This window comes from Salvelinus namaycush, chromosome 7 (assembly GCF_016432855.1).
Source record: "Salvelinus namaycush isolate Seneca chromosome 7, SaNama_1.0, whole genome shotgun sequence".
In the NCBI taxonomy this organism is placed as follows: domain Eukaryota; kingdom Metazoa; phylum Chordata; class Actinopteri; order Salmoniformes; family Salmonidae; genus Salvelinus; species Salvelinus namaycush.
In genome coordinates, this window is record NC_052313.1 from 22,092,602 (window position 1) to 22,110,208 (window position 17,607).

At 40.7% G+C, this 17,607-nt stretch overlaps 1 protein-coding gene across 1 annotated transcript in view; it reads right to left on the reverse strand.

Annotated features, from left to right (window-relative positions):
* The window catches only part of gpr158a (G protein-coupled receptor 158a), a 108,594-nt gene that overhangs the window by 13,009 nt on the left and 77,978 nt on the right, over positions 1–17,607 (reverse strand). Inside the window, exons 7-8 of the mRNA XM_038997243.1 lie at positions 11,400–11,509; positions 9,132–9,376 (exon numbers count right to left, since the gene is read on the reverse strand). Of these exons, the coding sequence (XP_038853171.1) occupies positions 9,132–9,376; positions 11,400–11,509 (355 nt within the window). The remainder of the gene's footprint in view (positions 1–9,131; positions 9,377–11,399; positions 11,510–17,607) is intronic.

The following is a 17,607-nucleotide window of genomic DNA, read 5'->3' on the forward strand; positions in this document are numbered from 1 at the left end:
ATTCAATGACAGTACTTTCTTTTACCCATCTACTAATAGGTGCCCATCTTTGTAAGGTATTGGAAAACCTCCCTGGTCGTTGAATTTGTGTTTGAAATTCACTGCTCGACTGAGGGACCTTACAGCTAATTGTATGTTGTATGTTGAAATGCTTACAAGCGCTTAACCAACAATGCAGTTCAAGAAAGAGTGTTAATAAAACATTTATTAAATAAACTAAGGTAAAAAAAAAAAAAATTAAACAATCAAAAAGTAACACAATAAATGTACATAACAATAACAAGGCTTTATACAGGGGGTACCGGTAGAGAGGCAATGATCGGGGGTACAGGTTAGTCGAGGTAATTTGTAAAGTGACTATGCGGGAAGGGGGGGGGGGGTCAATGTAAATAGTCTGGTTGGCAATTTGATTAGATGTTCAGCAGTCTTATGGCTTGGAGGTAGAAGCTGCTAAGGAGCCTTTTGGTCCAAGACTTGACAATCCAGTACCGCTTGCTGTGCGGTAGCAGAGAGACAATTTTTGGGCCTTCCTATGACACCGCCTAGTATATATGGCCTAGATGTCACGAAGCTTGGCCCCAGTGATGTACTGGGCCGTAAGCACTACCGTCTGTAGTGCCTTACGGTCAAAGGCCAATGTAATCAATGGCCCATGTCAAATCAAATAACATGCGCCGAATACAACAGTGAAATTCTTACTTACGAGCCCCTAACCAACAATGCAGTTTCAAAAAAATATGAATAAGAGTAAGAAATAAAAGTAACAAGTAATAAAAGAGACTAAAGATGCCAAGCTTATAGAGCTTATAGAGACAGGTGAGTGGACCGGATATACGTCATCAGAGCGCGCAACAGGACATTGTACTGTCTACACTCGGTTTGTTGTTTATATTAAAACATTTTCATTAAATCGATTTTAATTCCGAATGAAAGTTTTGTTGCTAAGGATGCCACGACGTGGTTAGCCTTTACGGCTGGGACTGCAAGTTTGTGTTCCTTTTTTTGCGTGGATTCCGCGAGTGCTAGCTGGCTGTACTACAGACACCTGTCATCGTCGTGGGAAAGACTCATTGTTATCTTTTCGTAAAACAACTGGTTGCCGTAAAGAGCCAATCTGGATACTAAGGAGATCCTGAGGGAAATCGACAAGTACCAACAGCTTTACGCTATGGAGGAACAACATACTCCATCATGGAAAGATCCGATCACCTCACAAAATAACTTTAACCCGATAAAAAAAAGAAAACCTACTCAGATTTGCTACACACATATCTTGTTTAAATTTTCTAACATCTGTGGCATTGGCTCACAGGCAAACAGGCAAGGTAATAAAACAAATATTGCTAGAACCTATTTCTTGAATTCTAAATATCTGTCATTTGAAAGCTCTAGTTTTGACCTTCATAATACCTCTGATGGCAGTAACTTTACAAGCACTAATTATGGTAAATACGACTGGATTTTATTTATAAATGCCTGGATTTTTTCAATTTCGGTAATTGTCTTATAAAATGGGTAAAAAATTATGTATAGCAACCCCAGGAGTAAAATAGTAAATAACGACTACTTCTCAGAGAGTGTTGTATTGTCAAGAGGAGTTAAATAAGGGTGTCCGCTGTCACCATATCTATTCGTTATGGCCGTTCGAAATGCTAGCTATTATAATCAGATCCAATAACAACATTAGAGGATTAGAAATCCAAGGCTTAAAAACAAAGGTGTCCATGTATGCCGATGACTCAAGTTTTATATTAAGTCCGCAAGCTAGATCTTTGCAATGTCTCATTGAAGATCTAGATAACTTTTCTGTACTCTCTGGACTAAAACCTAATTATGATAAGTGTACAATATTACGTATTGGATCCTTAAAAAATACAACTTTTACATTACCCTGCAGTTTACCTATAAAATGGGCTGATGGTGAAGTAGACATACTCGGTATTATATTATAAATAAGCTCTCAACAATGAATTTCAATAGAAAACTTGTAAAAATAGACAAGATCCTGAAACCATGGAGAGGTAAATACCTGTCTATTTATGGAAAATTGCCATGATTAACTGTAAAGGCTTCCGTTGGTGGAAGGAGAGGAGGACCAAAATGCAGCGTGGTACGTATCCATAATATAATTTAATAGAGAATGAATACAAAATACAAAAGAATAAGAGAATAAATGAAAACCGAAACAGTACCATATGGTACTAACACAGGAAACAATCACCCACAAAACACAATAAAAAACAGGCTATCTAAATATGGCTCCCAATCAGAGACAACGACTGACACCTGCCTCTGATTGAGAACCATACGAGGCCAAACACATAGAAATATAACATACAGAACAAAACATAGAAAAACAACATAGAATGCCCACCCCAACTCACGCCCTGACCAAACTAAAATAAAGACATAAAAAAGGAACTAAGGTCAGAACGTGACATTAACTCCGTATTCAAATCTCAGTTTACTCACTTACTTTTACATCGCTGCCTACTCCGGATGATTCGCTTATCAAATCATATGAGCAAAAAATATTTTGCTTTATCTGGGACGCTAAACCAGACAAAATAAAACGTGCCTATCTATATAATGAATATGAATTGGGTGGGTTGAGATTATTAAATATAAAAGCACTAAACCTCTCTCTAAAAGCTTCACTCATCCAAAAGTTTTATTTGAACCCTAAATGGTTCTCAAGTAGATTACTAACAAAAGCTCATCCATTGTTTAAAAATGGCCTTTTTTCCTTTGTGCAGATTGCCATGTCTCATTTTCGATTAATTGAAAATGATACTTTTTTCAAAGTATCTCTCTTTTTCAAACAAGCATTGAAGAGCTGGCTACAATTTCAATTTCATCCCCCTGAAAAGGTAGAACAATTACTACAACAAATATTATGGCTGAACTCAAATGTGCTGGTTGATATAATACCTGTATTTAAGGGAAAGATGCTTGAAAAGGCTATTTTGTTCTTATAATATATTGTAAATTGGAATGGTAGAGTTATGTCCTTCATGGAGTTATCAGAATTGTACGGAAAGGTCTGCTCAATCCAAGAGTGCAACCAATTGATTACAGGCAGGTGGCAGCGGAAGGAGGTAGGGAACTGGTCTGTCTGCCCAATATAAAGGATCAAAACTGGCAGAGGGATAAACATAGCATAAATAGGAAAGTATACCAGTTTCATTTGAGGACCAGGATGTTGACAACTGTGCCATACAGATTGCAAAATAGTTGGGAAGAGATTTTTTATGTACCTATTCCATTGTAAAGGGTGTATGAGTTAATATATAAAACAACGCAAGATTCAAGACTTCGTGCTTTTCAGTTAAAATTATTATATATAATTCTTGCCACCAACAAAATGTTGAATATTTGGGGCATAAAATCATCAAAGCTCTGCAGATTTTGTTGTGAGGATACAGAATCAATAGACCATTTGTTTTGGTATTACCCTCAGGTAGCCTGTTTCTGTTCTCAGGTTCAGGAATGGCGGAAAATGCATAGCATTGATCTAAAATTGACCCTAGAAATAGTACTGTTAGGAGATCTGGAGAGACCGGGTCAGTCAATTACTAATATACTAATACTCTTAGTAAAAGTATTTATCTTCAACTTGCAATCTGTGGATTCTATTCGATTGGATAGATTAAAATTGTACGTTAAACATCACAGCATAGTTGAAAGATATGTGTTAGGTAGAAACCCGAAGTGGGTGGCCAGCAGAGATAGATGGGATAGGCTGAGGGAAAATGAGGGTTGGCATGTGGAAATGGAGACAAGTGGGAGTGGAGTTGCTGTGTGGGAGATAGAATGATGGTCAAAGATTAAAAAATATATATTTTTAATTAAAATTAATAAAAGAGCAGCAGTAAAATAACAATAGCGAGACTATATACAGGGGGGTACCGGTACAGAGTCAATGTGCGGGGGCACCGAATAGTCAAATTAATTGAAGTAATATGTACATGTAGGTAGAGTTATTAAAGTGACTATGCATAGATGATAACATCAGAGAGTAGCAGCGGTGTAAAAGAGAGGTGGGGGGGCAATGCAAATAGTCTGGGTAGCCATTTGATTAGATGCTCAGGAGTCTTATGGCTTGGGGGTAGAAGCTGTTTAGAAACCTCTTGGACCAAGACTTGGCGCTCCGGTACCGCTTGCAGAGAGAATAGTCTATGATTAAAGTGGCTGGAGTCTTTGACAATTTTTAGGGCCTTCCTCTGACACCGTCTTGTATAGTTGTCCTGGATGGCAGGAAGCTTAGCCCCAGTGATGTACTGGAATGTACGCACTACCCTCTATAGTGCCTTGCGGTTGGAGGCCGAGCAGTTGCCATACCAGGCAGTGATGCAACCAGTCAGGATGCTCTCGATGGTGGAGCTGTAGAACCTTTTGAGGATCTGAGGACCCATGCCAAATCTTTTCAGTTTCCTGAATAACTGTCTTGGTGTGCTTGGACCATGTTAGTTTGTTGGTGATGTGGACACCATGGAACTTGAAGATCTCAACCTGCTCCACTACAGCCCCGTCGATGAGAATGAGGGTGTGCTCGGTCCTCCTTTTCCTGTAGTCCACAATCATCTCCTTTGTCTTGATCACGTTGAGGGAGAGGTTGTAGTCATGGCACCACTTGGCCAGGTCTCTGACCTCCTCCCTATAGGCTGTCTCGTCGTTGTCGGTGATCAGGCCTACCACTGTTGTGTCATCAGCAAACTTAATGATGGTGTTGGAGTCGTGCCTGGCCGTGCAGTCATGAGTGAACAGGGAATACAGGAGGGGACTGAGCACACACCCCTGAGAGGCCCCTGTGTTGAGGATCATGGTGGCGGATGTGTTGTTACCTACCCTTACCACCTGGGGGCGGCACGTCAGGAAGTCCAGGATCCAGTTGCAGAGGGAGGTGTTAAGTCCCAGGGTCCTTAGCTTATTGATGAGCTTTGAGGGCACTATGGTGTTGAACGCCATGCTGTAGTCAATGAATAGCATTCTCACATACTGTAGGTGTTCCTTTTGTCCAGGTGGGAAAGGGCAGTGTGGAGTTTGCATCATCTGTGGATCTGTTAGGGCGGTATGCAAATTGTAGTGGGTCAAGTGTTTCTGGGATAATGGTGTTGATGTGAGCCATGACCAGCCTTTCAAAGCACTTCATTGCTACAGACGTGAGTGGTTCGGTTCGGTAGTCATTTAGGCACGTTACCTTAGTGTTCTTGGCCACAGGGACTATGATGGTCTGCTCAAAACATGTTGGTATTACAGACTCGGACAGGGAGAGGTTGAAAATGTCAGTGAAGAAACTTGCCAGTAGGTCAGTGCATGCTCGCAGTACACGTCCTGGTAATCCGTCTGGCCCTGCAGCCTTGTGAATGTTGACCTGTTTAAAGGTCTTACTCACATCTGCTGCAGAGAGCGTGATCACACAGTCTTCCAGAACAGCTGGTGCTATCATGCATGTTTCAGTGTTATTTGCCTCGAAGCGAGCATAGAAGTAGTTTAGCTCGTCTGGTAGGCTCGTGTCACTTGGCAACTACCGGCTGTGCTTCCCTTTGTAGTCTGTAATGGTTTGCAAGCCCTGCCACAGCCGATGAGCGTCAGAGACGGTGTAGTACGATTCGATCTTAGTCCTGTATTAACGCTTTGCCTGTTTGATGATTCGTCGGATGGCATAGCCAGATTTCTTTTAAGTTTCTGGGTTAGAGTCTCACTCCTTGAACGCGGCAGCTCTAGCATTTAGCTCAGTGCGGATGTTGCCTGTAATCCATGGCTTCTGGTTGGGTTATGTACTTGCGGTCACTGTGGGGATGACGTCATCGATGCACTTATTGATGAAGCCAATGACTGATGTGGTGTAGTCCTCAATGCCATCGTAGGAATCCCGGAACATATTCCAGTCTGTGCTAGCAAAACAGTCCTGTAGCTTAGCATCTGCTTCATCTGACCACTTTTTATTGATCGAGTCACTGGTGCTCCCTGCTTTTATTTTTGCTTGTGAGAATTATGGTCAGATTTGCCAAATGGAGGGCGAGGGAGAGCTTTGTATGTGTCTCTGTGTGTGGAGTAAAGGTGGTCCAGAGTTTTTTCCCTCTGGTTGCACATTTAACATTGATAGAAATGATAGAAAGACGGATTTAAGTTTCCGTGCATTAACGTCCTCTTACACTAGGAGCGCCGCCTCTGGGTGAGCGTTTTGCTGTTTGCTTATGGCAGAATACAGCGCATTGAGTGCAGTCTTTGTGCCAGCATCAGTCTGTGGTGGTATGTAAACAGCTACGAAAAATACAGATGAAAACTCTCTAGGTAGATCGTGTGGTCTACAGCTTATCATGAGATACTCTACCTCAGGCGAGCAAAACCTCGAGACTTCCTTAGATATCGTGCACCAGTTGTTATTTACAAAAATACATAGTCCGCCACCCCTTGTCTTACCAGACACTGCTGTTCTATCCTGCCGATACAGCTTATAACCAGCCAGCTGTATGTTGATAATGTTGTCGTTCAGCCACGACTCCGTGAAGCATAAGATATTACAGTTTTGAATGTTAGTAGTTTAATATTCCACGTAGGTCATCGATTTTATTTTCCAATATTGCACGTTTCCTACCAGAATGGAAGGAAGTGGGGGTTTAATCGATCGCCTACGAATTCTCAGAAGGTAGCCCGCCCTCCGTCCCCTTTTTCTCCGCCTTTTCTTCACGCAATGATGGGGATCTGGGCCTGTTACCGGGAAAGCAGTATGTCATTCACGTCGGGCTCGTCGGACTTGTTAAAGGAAAAAAAGGATTCTGTCAGTCCGTGGTGAGTAATCGCAGTTCTGATGTCCATAAGTTATTTTCGGTCTTAAGAGACGATAGCAGCAATATTATGTACAAAATAAGTTTAAAAATAAGTTACAAACAACACAAAGTAACCAACAAAAAACACAATTGGTTAGGAATACGTAAAACGTCAGCCTTCTTCTCCAGCACCATCTTGTAATGTCAGCCTTCTTCTCCGGCACCATCTTGAAATGTTCAATGTTTCTTTTGAATAATAATTAAACAAATAGTTTCACCACATTAAAACAAGAGTTGAGTTCACTTCACAAGGTTGACCTTAACTTAAAATTAGGGACAGGTTATTGTTTTTTCCCATTAAAATGAATCGCATGAAATAAATAATAGTCTTCAGAAATCACTTTGTGAAAGCAACAAAATAACTAGGGCTTTACAATGATGATGAAAACTTTGAGAAATGTTAGGGTTAAATTGGTTAAAATCTTCCTGGAAGTCATGGAGAGTACACAGAGATACATTTCAAAATGCTGCAATTTGGCACTTTAGCAAGTCTTTATTTACAGTATATCTCTATTTAATATAACAGGCTTTTAAATTCCAATATTGGTGCACATTTTCTACTTAAAACATCAAACCTTCTTATTGAGGAATTTAACAGTTTTTCTTATTTGTGTTGTGCTGTATTTTACTTGTTTTATGTTGTATTTGATTTTTGATTTTGTCTTATTAAATTGTATATGCAGGACTCCCTTGTGAAAGAGACCCTGGTCTCAGTGGTGACTCACTGTTTGAATAAAGGTTAAATAAAAAAAAATAAAGGGACTCACTTCGTGGAACGACCCAGTTGCTGACACACAGCTTAGTGAGTCAAATTTAGCTGGACTTTCCTCCAGTTTTTCCCCTCTTGAACACAAAGATGTTTGGCTTCAACACAGCGTGTAATGGTTGCCCTGGGCTACACCTGTTCCACAAATGCAAAGCAGGGCCAGCGTTCTGTTTTCCTGGACCTTGGAGCATTACTTGGACCTTAGTCAGCATATGCTTAAAACGAGTCTGCTTTTCACTCTCAATTTGGGCTGACTTGCAGGCTACCTTAGGAGAGTTCATGTCTGTTGTAGGAGCACAGATAAGCGTGTAGGCCAGGGATTCCCAAACTTTTTTGGCACGCTACCCCACTTTGATATTTAAAAAAAATTGCAACCTCACCATATAAAAATTGTGATGTTATCAAAGGCCAATGTATACTTTTTTAATTGGGGCTATAACAGTCTATTACAAATCAGTCTGGTATGAGTATGGTTTGAATTGACTGAAATGCATCAGAAAGGTATTGGAAAGTTCAGAAGATCATCAGGCAATAGTCTTGTATTACTGTATATTCTGTGTAGAATCCCCCCCCCCCTCCCCCCGTCTGATTTAGTGCCTGGTCTTGTACGCTCTGTACTAATGAGTCCTGTGTGGCTTGAGGGTTATCAGAAGACACATATGTGTTCCTGAGAGTCTTATCTTTCAGTGATGGGGTCATCACTGAAAGATGGGTTGGACAATCCTTTTCTCATCAATCAACTTGAAAAAACGTATCGTTAAAAACTGGAAATCAACCAATCCTGCATCGTTAACACAATGGGAAGATGAAATGTTTTATTATCTAAATGTTGAAAGTGCATGGGCGACGGAGAGGAACAAAATGGTGCAGTTTGAGGCCATGTGGTAGAGAGTGATTCGGGCGCTAGAGACTGTATGTTGTCGTTTGTATGTTTATGTTTTGTATTATAATAAAACAAATTGAATCAAATCGAACAAAATCTAATAAAATCAAACAAAATTGGAATAAAATTAAATAAAATTCCCCTCCATGACTTCCTCCATGACTCACCTTCTGATTATAAAAAAATTAAATGTTCAAAAGATAGAGCCACATTTGTAGCAAGGAAACCGAAACCGCTGTTTATTACAACCACATCTAGCGGCTGCTGGACGTTACTGACGTGACTTCGGTTCTATGAACCAAGTGCAATTTTCCCCAAAACAACGTGTTCATATAAAATATTTATGTGTTTTCTCTCTCTCCCACCCTCTCTCTCTCTCTCTCTCTCTGGCCCCTCTGTCTCACTCTAAGTGAGGATCTTCACACATTTAAGCCATAAAGTACATGATTGGCCCTCGTATCTTTAACAGGAAGCAGTAAGATCACTATGTTTCTGTCTCAGTTGGTGAGAGAAAGGCGCTGGCAATTCCCGCAAACATCACATACAAAAACTGCACTCGCTTGCAGAGTCTGCTAAGTGGCATATATTATTATCGCCAACACAAAAGAGGTTTCCAGGTTAAATATAGATTTAAAAAAATGTCACTTACCGACGGCCATCATGTAGTCCCAGCGATCTAGCAGGCACATGCTGAACTGGAGCCCATCCGGGTCAGGGGTGTAGCCCACCTCGATGAGGGCCAGGTTCCTGTCCAGGTTCTGGCAGACGGCCGAGGTCCAGGCCACCAGGAACCAGCAGACGATGAGCAGGATAATGGCCAGGAGACGCAGCACCCGCCAACTGGTCATGTAGGGGATCCGCTGGGCCGTTCGCGACAGGAACACCTTCAGGACCCTGGGGAAATGGGACAGCTCAATGTCAAGACATACAAGGAAAGGTGCTGCTGTGATGCTGCTTGTTGATTTTATTGTTGTGGTTTTATTGTCATCTTCATCTATGAATTACCATAACATTCGTCATTATAGTCACTATCATCATTCTCATTAGCATCATCATGCAATGATTTCAATGTAATGATGTAATGTAATAGTGGCATTGCTACGTCTCTTAATTCCCTTCCCTTTCCTCAAATGAACATCCATGGGGGCCATCAGAGACAGAGAGGTCCTGTTGAGTGTTTAACATCAGCCCCATCCTCATTATTAGCCCCAAAACTTCCAGACACATTGATGAAGTGTCCTGTGCATCCCCCCTAATGAGCTCCTCTCAAAAATGGATCTGTGCAATGTGCTCACTTTCCCCTCCATGACTTCCTCCACGACTCACCTTCCGATTACTCTCGCCCAAATTCATCTCCCCTCACCATGATTAAGAGCTTCCTTAGGTATTTTTGCCACCTTCACTTGCTGAGAACACTGCCGCTGTCGCCATTTCCGATCACGCTCCTGTATCTATTTAAATACGTCTGCCCCATGTCTCATTATCAACTGTTCACAGGGGCTCACCCTCCACCTCTCCTCTACTAGACCCCTCCCTCTCTCCCACAGCTAGCTTTGACTAAGGGGTTTCCCTCTTTCTACCAGCATTACTCCCTCTATTTGTTTTCTGCCTCCTGGCCTGTCTCAGCCATTCGATAAAATGTAATAAATTGAGACCATTTGGGCCAAAGTGCTCTCTGTTTGTTTTTTCTCCCCTCTCTTCCTCCCACACTTTAACTGGGCAAACTCTCAGTCTCGCTTAACGAGGTAGTGAAGTTTTTCTAAAGTGTGGCCTGATGAACAAGCCAAGAAACGCCACTAGCTGCTCCCCGTACTTCATAAGGGCTCTTACTTTCAGGAAGGAATTAGACATCAGCCGACCTATAATTGCGTTTATTAAAGAGTATCACAGTGGGTCAATAGGGATGAACTGGCTTGTTTAACGCGGTTGAAACAAATGTAGGTGGCTTGTGGATAAAACAAGAGGTTGCACTGTAAATGTGAATGCACTTACAGAACTTAATACAGACTTGAAGTGCCAGAGCACATATTCCATTAAATTAGTGCAAATTACTGTAATTGTATGTGCCAGACTTTGTCTCATCTGCAGTGAAATATCTTTTTAGTCCAGTAGTAGGCTTAATCTACTGTAGGTCCAGGAAACGGCCCTTGGGGTATATCTTTTCCATTGTTTTCCCTTTCCTTTAGTTCATTACCATTGTGGATGAGACAGACTTTGAAAGCTGGCAGAATGGCCCTTACAGCCTTCCATTTGATACATGTTCAGAGTAAACCAGATCCTTGAGTAACACCCTGAACTCTAAAGCTGGCAGAACACAGGCAGGATGTGATTGGCTATGTTCAACCTTTGCTTCTTTCTTCCAGTACACAATCAACTACAGTAGAATCCTTCCCTTCGTCTCTCAGTGCACGTCTTTCTCTGGTGTTCCCAGGACATTGGTATGGGGTTGTCCCTGTCAAATAGGACAGCCCCAGTCACCTAGAGAGGGATGTGACCTTTAATAACATGGCTATCTAGAAACTGCCAGTGAATCACCCTGTTTATTTATGAAAATGAAAAAAAATCATAAACAAACAAGGTGATTCATTGGCAGTTTCTAGATAGCCATATTACGATGTGTGTGTGTGTGTGTGTGTGTGTGTGTGTGTGTGTGTGTGTGTGTGTGTGTGTGTGTGTGTGTGTGTGTGTGTGTGTGTGTGTGTGTGTGTGTGTGTGGAATATACTCTGTTACACGTGGGCATGCATGAGTGTTTTCCACTGCATGCAACCCTGTAAAAAGCCAGCAATCAAGTGCTTTCCAGAGTCCCTTTCTTGGGACATGACTCTCATCCTAAAGTAATTACTCAGCAGGTAGCAATATAACATCATTTATCCCATGCCTGGTTAACGGTAATGATTAAACATGGTAAAAGAGTACCTGTAGAGCTTTAGGGTCACTGTCCCATAGACTGTGGTGAATCCCAACAGGCGAACCCATCTCAACAAGATACAGCGGAATACACTCGGCTGGAAATACAGAATGACCACCTGCATGCAAACAGAGAGAGAACATAAGTGTAAATTACAATAATTTCTGTTGATGTGATTATGCTGCTATGGTGTCCATATTAGGACAGTCACATAAAATAAAATCATACCAAATGGTATTGGTAACAAATCTTGTCGTCCTTGACCTTTAAAGGATGGAAGGACTGCTAAATAACACAAACCTTATTTTCCATGTACTGTACGGGATAGTTTGCAAAATGCCAAAATAAGTTCCTGGAAAACCCCTGCTGTTCCTGTTATGCTTTTGAATGTTAATGTGGTCATAGGTCAAATAAACATAGAGTGAAGTAGTGAGACATATCCTACATTCAACTTCTAAGGGTGACTTTTAAAGTACAGTCGTGTAATCTGAATTGTGTCCATTCAACCAACAAGCCAACAATTCACCTTCTGTATGAAGTGCCTTCAGAAAATATTCATACCCCTTGACTTATTCCACATTTTATTTTACAGCCTGAATTCAAAATTGATTAAATGTGGGTTTTATCTCACCCATCTACACACAATACCCCATAATGATAACGTGAAAGCAGGTTTTTAGACATTTTAGCAATTAAATTTTTTTTTTTTTAAATCCAGAAATATGTCATTTACATAAGTATTCACACCACTGAGTCAATACTTTGTAGAAGCACCTTTGGCGGTGATTACAGCTGTGAGTCTTTTTGGGTAAGTCTCTAAGAGCTTTGCACATCTGGATGGTATACTAATTGCCCATCATTTTTCTTCAAGCTCTGTCAAGTTGATTGTTGATCATTGCTAGACAGCCATTTTCAAGTCTTGCCATAGATTTTCAAGCCAATTTAAGTCAACTGCAACTAGGCCACTTAGGAACATCAATGTTGACTTGGTAAGCAACTCCAGTGTAGATTTGGCATAGTGTTTTAGGTTATTGTCCTGCTGAAAGGTGAATTTGTCTGCCAGTGTATGTCGGAAAGCAGACTGAACCAGGTTTTCCTTTAGAATATTGCCTGTGCTTATAGCTGTATTCCGTTTAGTTTTATCCTAAAAAAAACTCCCTAGTCCTTGCCGATGACAAGCATACCCATAACATGATGCAGCCACCACCATGCCTGAAAATATTTAAAGTGATACTCAGTGATGTATTGTGTTGGATTTGCCCCAAACATAATGCTTTGTATTCAGGACATAACATTAATTTCTTTGTTACATTTGATGCAGTTTTACTTTAGAGCCTGGTTGAAAACAGGATACATATTTTGGAATATTTGTATTCTGTACAGCCTTCCTTCTTTTCCCTCTGTCATTTAGTTAGTAACTACATTATCCATCCTCAGTTTTCTCCTATCACAGCCATTAAACTCTTGAACTGTTTTAAAATCACCATTGGCCTCATGTTGGAATCCCTGAGATCCCACTGAAGTCGGTTAGGACCGCGAACTGTAGTCAGGTCAAGACCCTGATGAGGACGACGAGCACGCAGATGAGCTTCCCTTCAACGGTTTCTGACATTTTGAGCAGAAATTCTTCGGTTGTGCAAACCCAGAGATTCATCAGCTTTCTGGGTGGCTGGTCTCAGACAATCTCGCAGGTGAAGAAGCCGGATGTGGAGGTCCTGGGCTGGCATGGTTACGTACTACCAAATTCTCTAAAATTACGAGGGAGGTATGGTAGAGAAATTAACATTCAGTTATCTGGCAACAGCTCTAGTGAACATTCCTGCAGTCAGCATGCCAACAAAACTGAAGACATCTGTGGCATTGTGACAAAACTGCACATTTTAGAGTGGTCATTTATTGACCCCAACACAAGGTGCACCTGTGTAATGATCATGGTGTTTAAACAGCTTCTTGATATGCCACACCTGTCAGGTGGATGGATTATCTTGGCAAAGGAGAAATGCTCACTAACAGGGATGTAAACAAATTTGTGCGCAACATTTGAGAGGAAGAAGATTTTTCTGCATGTGGAACATTTCTGGGATCTATTATTTCACCTCATGAAACATGGGACCAACACTTTACATGTTGCCTTTATATTTTTGTTCTGTGTATGTAAAGTATGTACAGTGGGGTTTGAAATTATTGACACCCTTGTTAAAGATGTGCAATAATGACTCTATAAAATAAATAATTCAAATACTGAGCTATATTGTGTGAAAAAAAGAGAAATTATAATATTTTATACTAAAGAGATTTTGTTTAACAAGTAATACTTTTTTCTCAAAAAGGTAGGGGTCAAAGGGATCCAAATTATTGACACCCCTAAAGATTCTGATAAATAAAGTAGTCAAAAGTGTAGTATTTGGTCCCATATTCCTAGCACGCAATGACTACATCAAGCTTGTGACTCTATAAACTTGTTGGGTGTATTTGCAGTTTGTTTTGGTTGCGTTTCCGATTATTTTGTGCCCAATAGAAAATGAATGACTCCAAAATGTATTGTGTCATTTTGGAGTCACTAAATAAGAATATAATAAGAATTGAATATGTTTCTAAACACTTCTACATTCATGTAGATGCTACCATTATTGCGGATAATCTTGAATGAATCGTGAATAATGATGAGTGAAAAAGTTACAGAGGGTCAAAGATCATACCACCAAGACATGCTAACCTCCCCTTGTCTTTGGGGTATGATCTTTGACCCTCTGTAACTTTTTCACTCATCATTATTCACGATTCATTCATGATTCATTCAGGATTACAATTGTGTTAGCATCAAATATTAGAATTTCCCTCAAAAGAGTTGCATACAATATTGCTCAGTATTTCAATTATTTATTTCATACAGTCATTATTGCTCAACTTTATCAAGGGTGTCAATAATTTCGAACCCCACTGTATGGCGGGATGGACACACATACGCACACACACAAACTCATCGACACTGTACCCGTAGCTGGATCTGTGTTGACATTCATCTCTCTCATATATTCTGAGGGCGTACACTCTCCCTCTCACCCTCCAAAACAAGGCAACGGGCACCAGACGAGGGGCTGTAATTGAAAAAGAGGCACAGCTGTGCCTTGGCCTCCTGCGGACCTCCACGAGCATCTGCTGTCGGGAGTCTTCCTGGTTTAGCCCTTAGTAGTGTGTGAACGGGGGAAATGCTCACTCTGTATAATCCAATAAAGCCTGTATGCTCACTGCCAATGTGAGTCCATCGGATTGATTAGCTAAAACTGCTTCCGTGTAGATTAATTACATCTCGGCCGTGTTTGAAGTACTGACTGTTTGGTCGTAATTGAGTGCTATGATGGTTAGGAGAGGAAATGAGAGGAGAGGAGAGAGTGAGACAGACGGAGAGAGTGAGACAGACAGACATACAGAGTGAGAGAGAGAGAGAGAGAGAGAGAGAGAGAGAGAGAGAGAGAGAGAGAGAGAGAGAGAGAGAGAGAGAGAGAGAGAGAGAGAGAGAGAGAGTCAATACTTTGTAGAAGCACCTTTGGGAGCGATTACAGCTGTGAGTCTTTTTGGGTAAGTCTCTATGAGCTTTGCACAACTCGAATGTACAATATTTGCCCATGAGAGAGTGAGAGAGAGAGAAAGAGAGAGAGAGAGAGAGAGAGAGCAAAAGAGAGAGAGAGAGCGAGAGAGCGAGAGGGGGAGAGAACTAGTACTGGGTAAATTCCATTGGTTGTTGATGTATCAGGAAAAGTATGGGGTGTTGTAGTCAAAGTTGAATGTTCTGTAGGGGTTCTATTGCGTTGACTCTGTGTTCATTTCCTACCATCGCCCCAGTATAGGTCATCTGGCCATAGCCCTAGACAGTATGTCTGTCTGACTCTATCCCCAAACAAACACAGTGTGTTACCCCAGACACTTGTCTGATGCCCAGTCCCAACAGTCTATACTGTGAGCAGACTTCCCGCTGGTCACACCAAGTCATTCAACGTGGAAATATAGGTCATATTTGGTTGTGACGTTGATCAATGAGATTTCAACCTTTATTTGCGGACTCAAAAAGAGAGTCAGAAGTTTGTTGAATGGATGATGTGTTATCACTATGCTTTCAACCATCTAAAAGCACAACCAAATTCTAATGGGGAAACAATGTCAGATTTTTGGTCTAGTTGTCATCTAAATGTGTATCACTGTGCTTTTCAACCATTTAAAAGCAAAGCAAAGTTCAAAGATATTTTGTATTCATACAACAACTTAATGTGTTATCACTGTGCTTCATCTAATAGTCTAACCAAATCACCTGGATTGCAGTTGAGATTACATAAAAAGTACATGGTGCGAGTGATTAATGCTTTTTTCTGCTCAGATTATTATAGCAATTGTGAAGATCTCCACAGACCTGCGACCTTTGCATGCTATCGTGAACATGCACACTTTCTATGATGACATAAGAAGACATGTATAGTTACTGTAGGCTAACCTCAAAATGTGGCAATGTATGTGTTACTCATTTTAAGGTTAAATAAATACTGTTACATTAGTTTGTAAAATAGCCTTAACTTAAGGCTATTTACTATATTACAAAAGTGATGTTGAGTTGTGTTTGGTTGTCAACGCAACCAAGTATCAACGTTTGAAGGAGATGTATTTTTTGTGACACTGACTTAGTCTGGCTTTAATTCCAGTTTGTCTACAAATGAATCATTGATATGTTGGATTCACGTCTCCATCTCAACCGAGAATCAAAGTAAAGAATGGGACTAAATCAAATCAAACGTTATGTTCAGTGCATTTAGTCCTATTCTTTAACTTACATTTTTGTGGTTGAGATGGAGACGTGAATCCAACAAATCAATAGTACTTTTTTCAAATCCAACGTATTTTCCACGTACGTTCCACATCAAAATTGGTTGAGAAATGACATTGGAACGACATTGATTCAACCAGTTTGAGCCTAGTGTGTTTTAATGAGTGTATGGGGTTTAAGCTTCCTGCACTTTTATATGATTTGTACTGTCTCTCTGTTCTTCAGTGTACTAAATGCATATCTACATTATGGATGTATTGTAAGTCTTTCTCTACAAGCATCATTTATTATGACTCTCTTTAAAGACGTTTATAACAAAACTTAATTTACTGCCCAGTAATCACAAATCGATCATACTAAAACCACGAATCATCGCAACAACAACCAAAATTGCCCTTTAGACAAGGAAAGCGATCTTTCATCTATGTTAGCTATAAGCCCCGGAAACCCACTGAAATGATGCCCAGCCTAGCAGACAACAGAAAAAAACACTGATGATTGTCCAAAAAACATCCAGAACCTAAAAGAGAGAAAATAAACATTTGAAGCGACATAATTATCTGTGCATTGCAGATAGTTCATGTTAATCCGATTAGCAGAGGCATTAATATTTCCCCCCAGGCAGAGAAGCAGTAGGCTAGTGAAGCTGCACGCAGGCATAGTAACCTTTGTGCTCACTAGGTTTGAGTCAGTCAGAGGACAGCGAAGGACCCCACTGGAGATGGATGAGTCCCACATCATCAGCAGCAGCTCAGAAGCAGAGCGACAACACTGAGCAGACTGAACTGAATTAAACTGGCTAACAACACACAGAACAAAGTAGACTGGCTCCAACCAAAACCTCCACCCCACTAAGTGGGACAACATTAACTACAGTTACTCTTCCTGAAATAGACCTGCTTTGATTGAAGCAATGCAAAGTTGGCCACTTCCTTTAGTTGAGAAAGTCCTTTGGGGACCAGTCTTGTAATTACAGAGCTCCAGGCTCTTAAGTCGAACATAGGCCTACATACTGTCTTAGTGTTGATGGGGGGAAAATCTGTTACATATCGGGATATTATTTTTGACGATAAATCGCAATGTATCATTTTGACAATATCGCAATATTATTTTGGCGCTCGTTGGCTCTGCCTGCACCAAAACTGCAGTATTTTTCCTTCATAGCTTATTTTTCCATCTTATTTTTAAATAGGGAGCCAATTTGTTTGGGACTCCCGCCCATGGCCGGTTGTGGCACAGCCCGGGAATGAACCCGGGTCTGTAGTTTTCAGCCATTTTATTTCCATGACTGATCAAAAACTGTTCTCATGGCTCTCTCTTGTCCCTCTGCAGCAATATGTTTGGAACATCAAATCGAAATAAAATCACAGTATCCAATCGTAATACATTTGTATTATTTTATG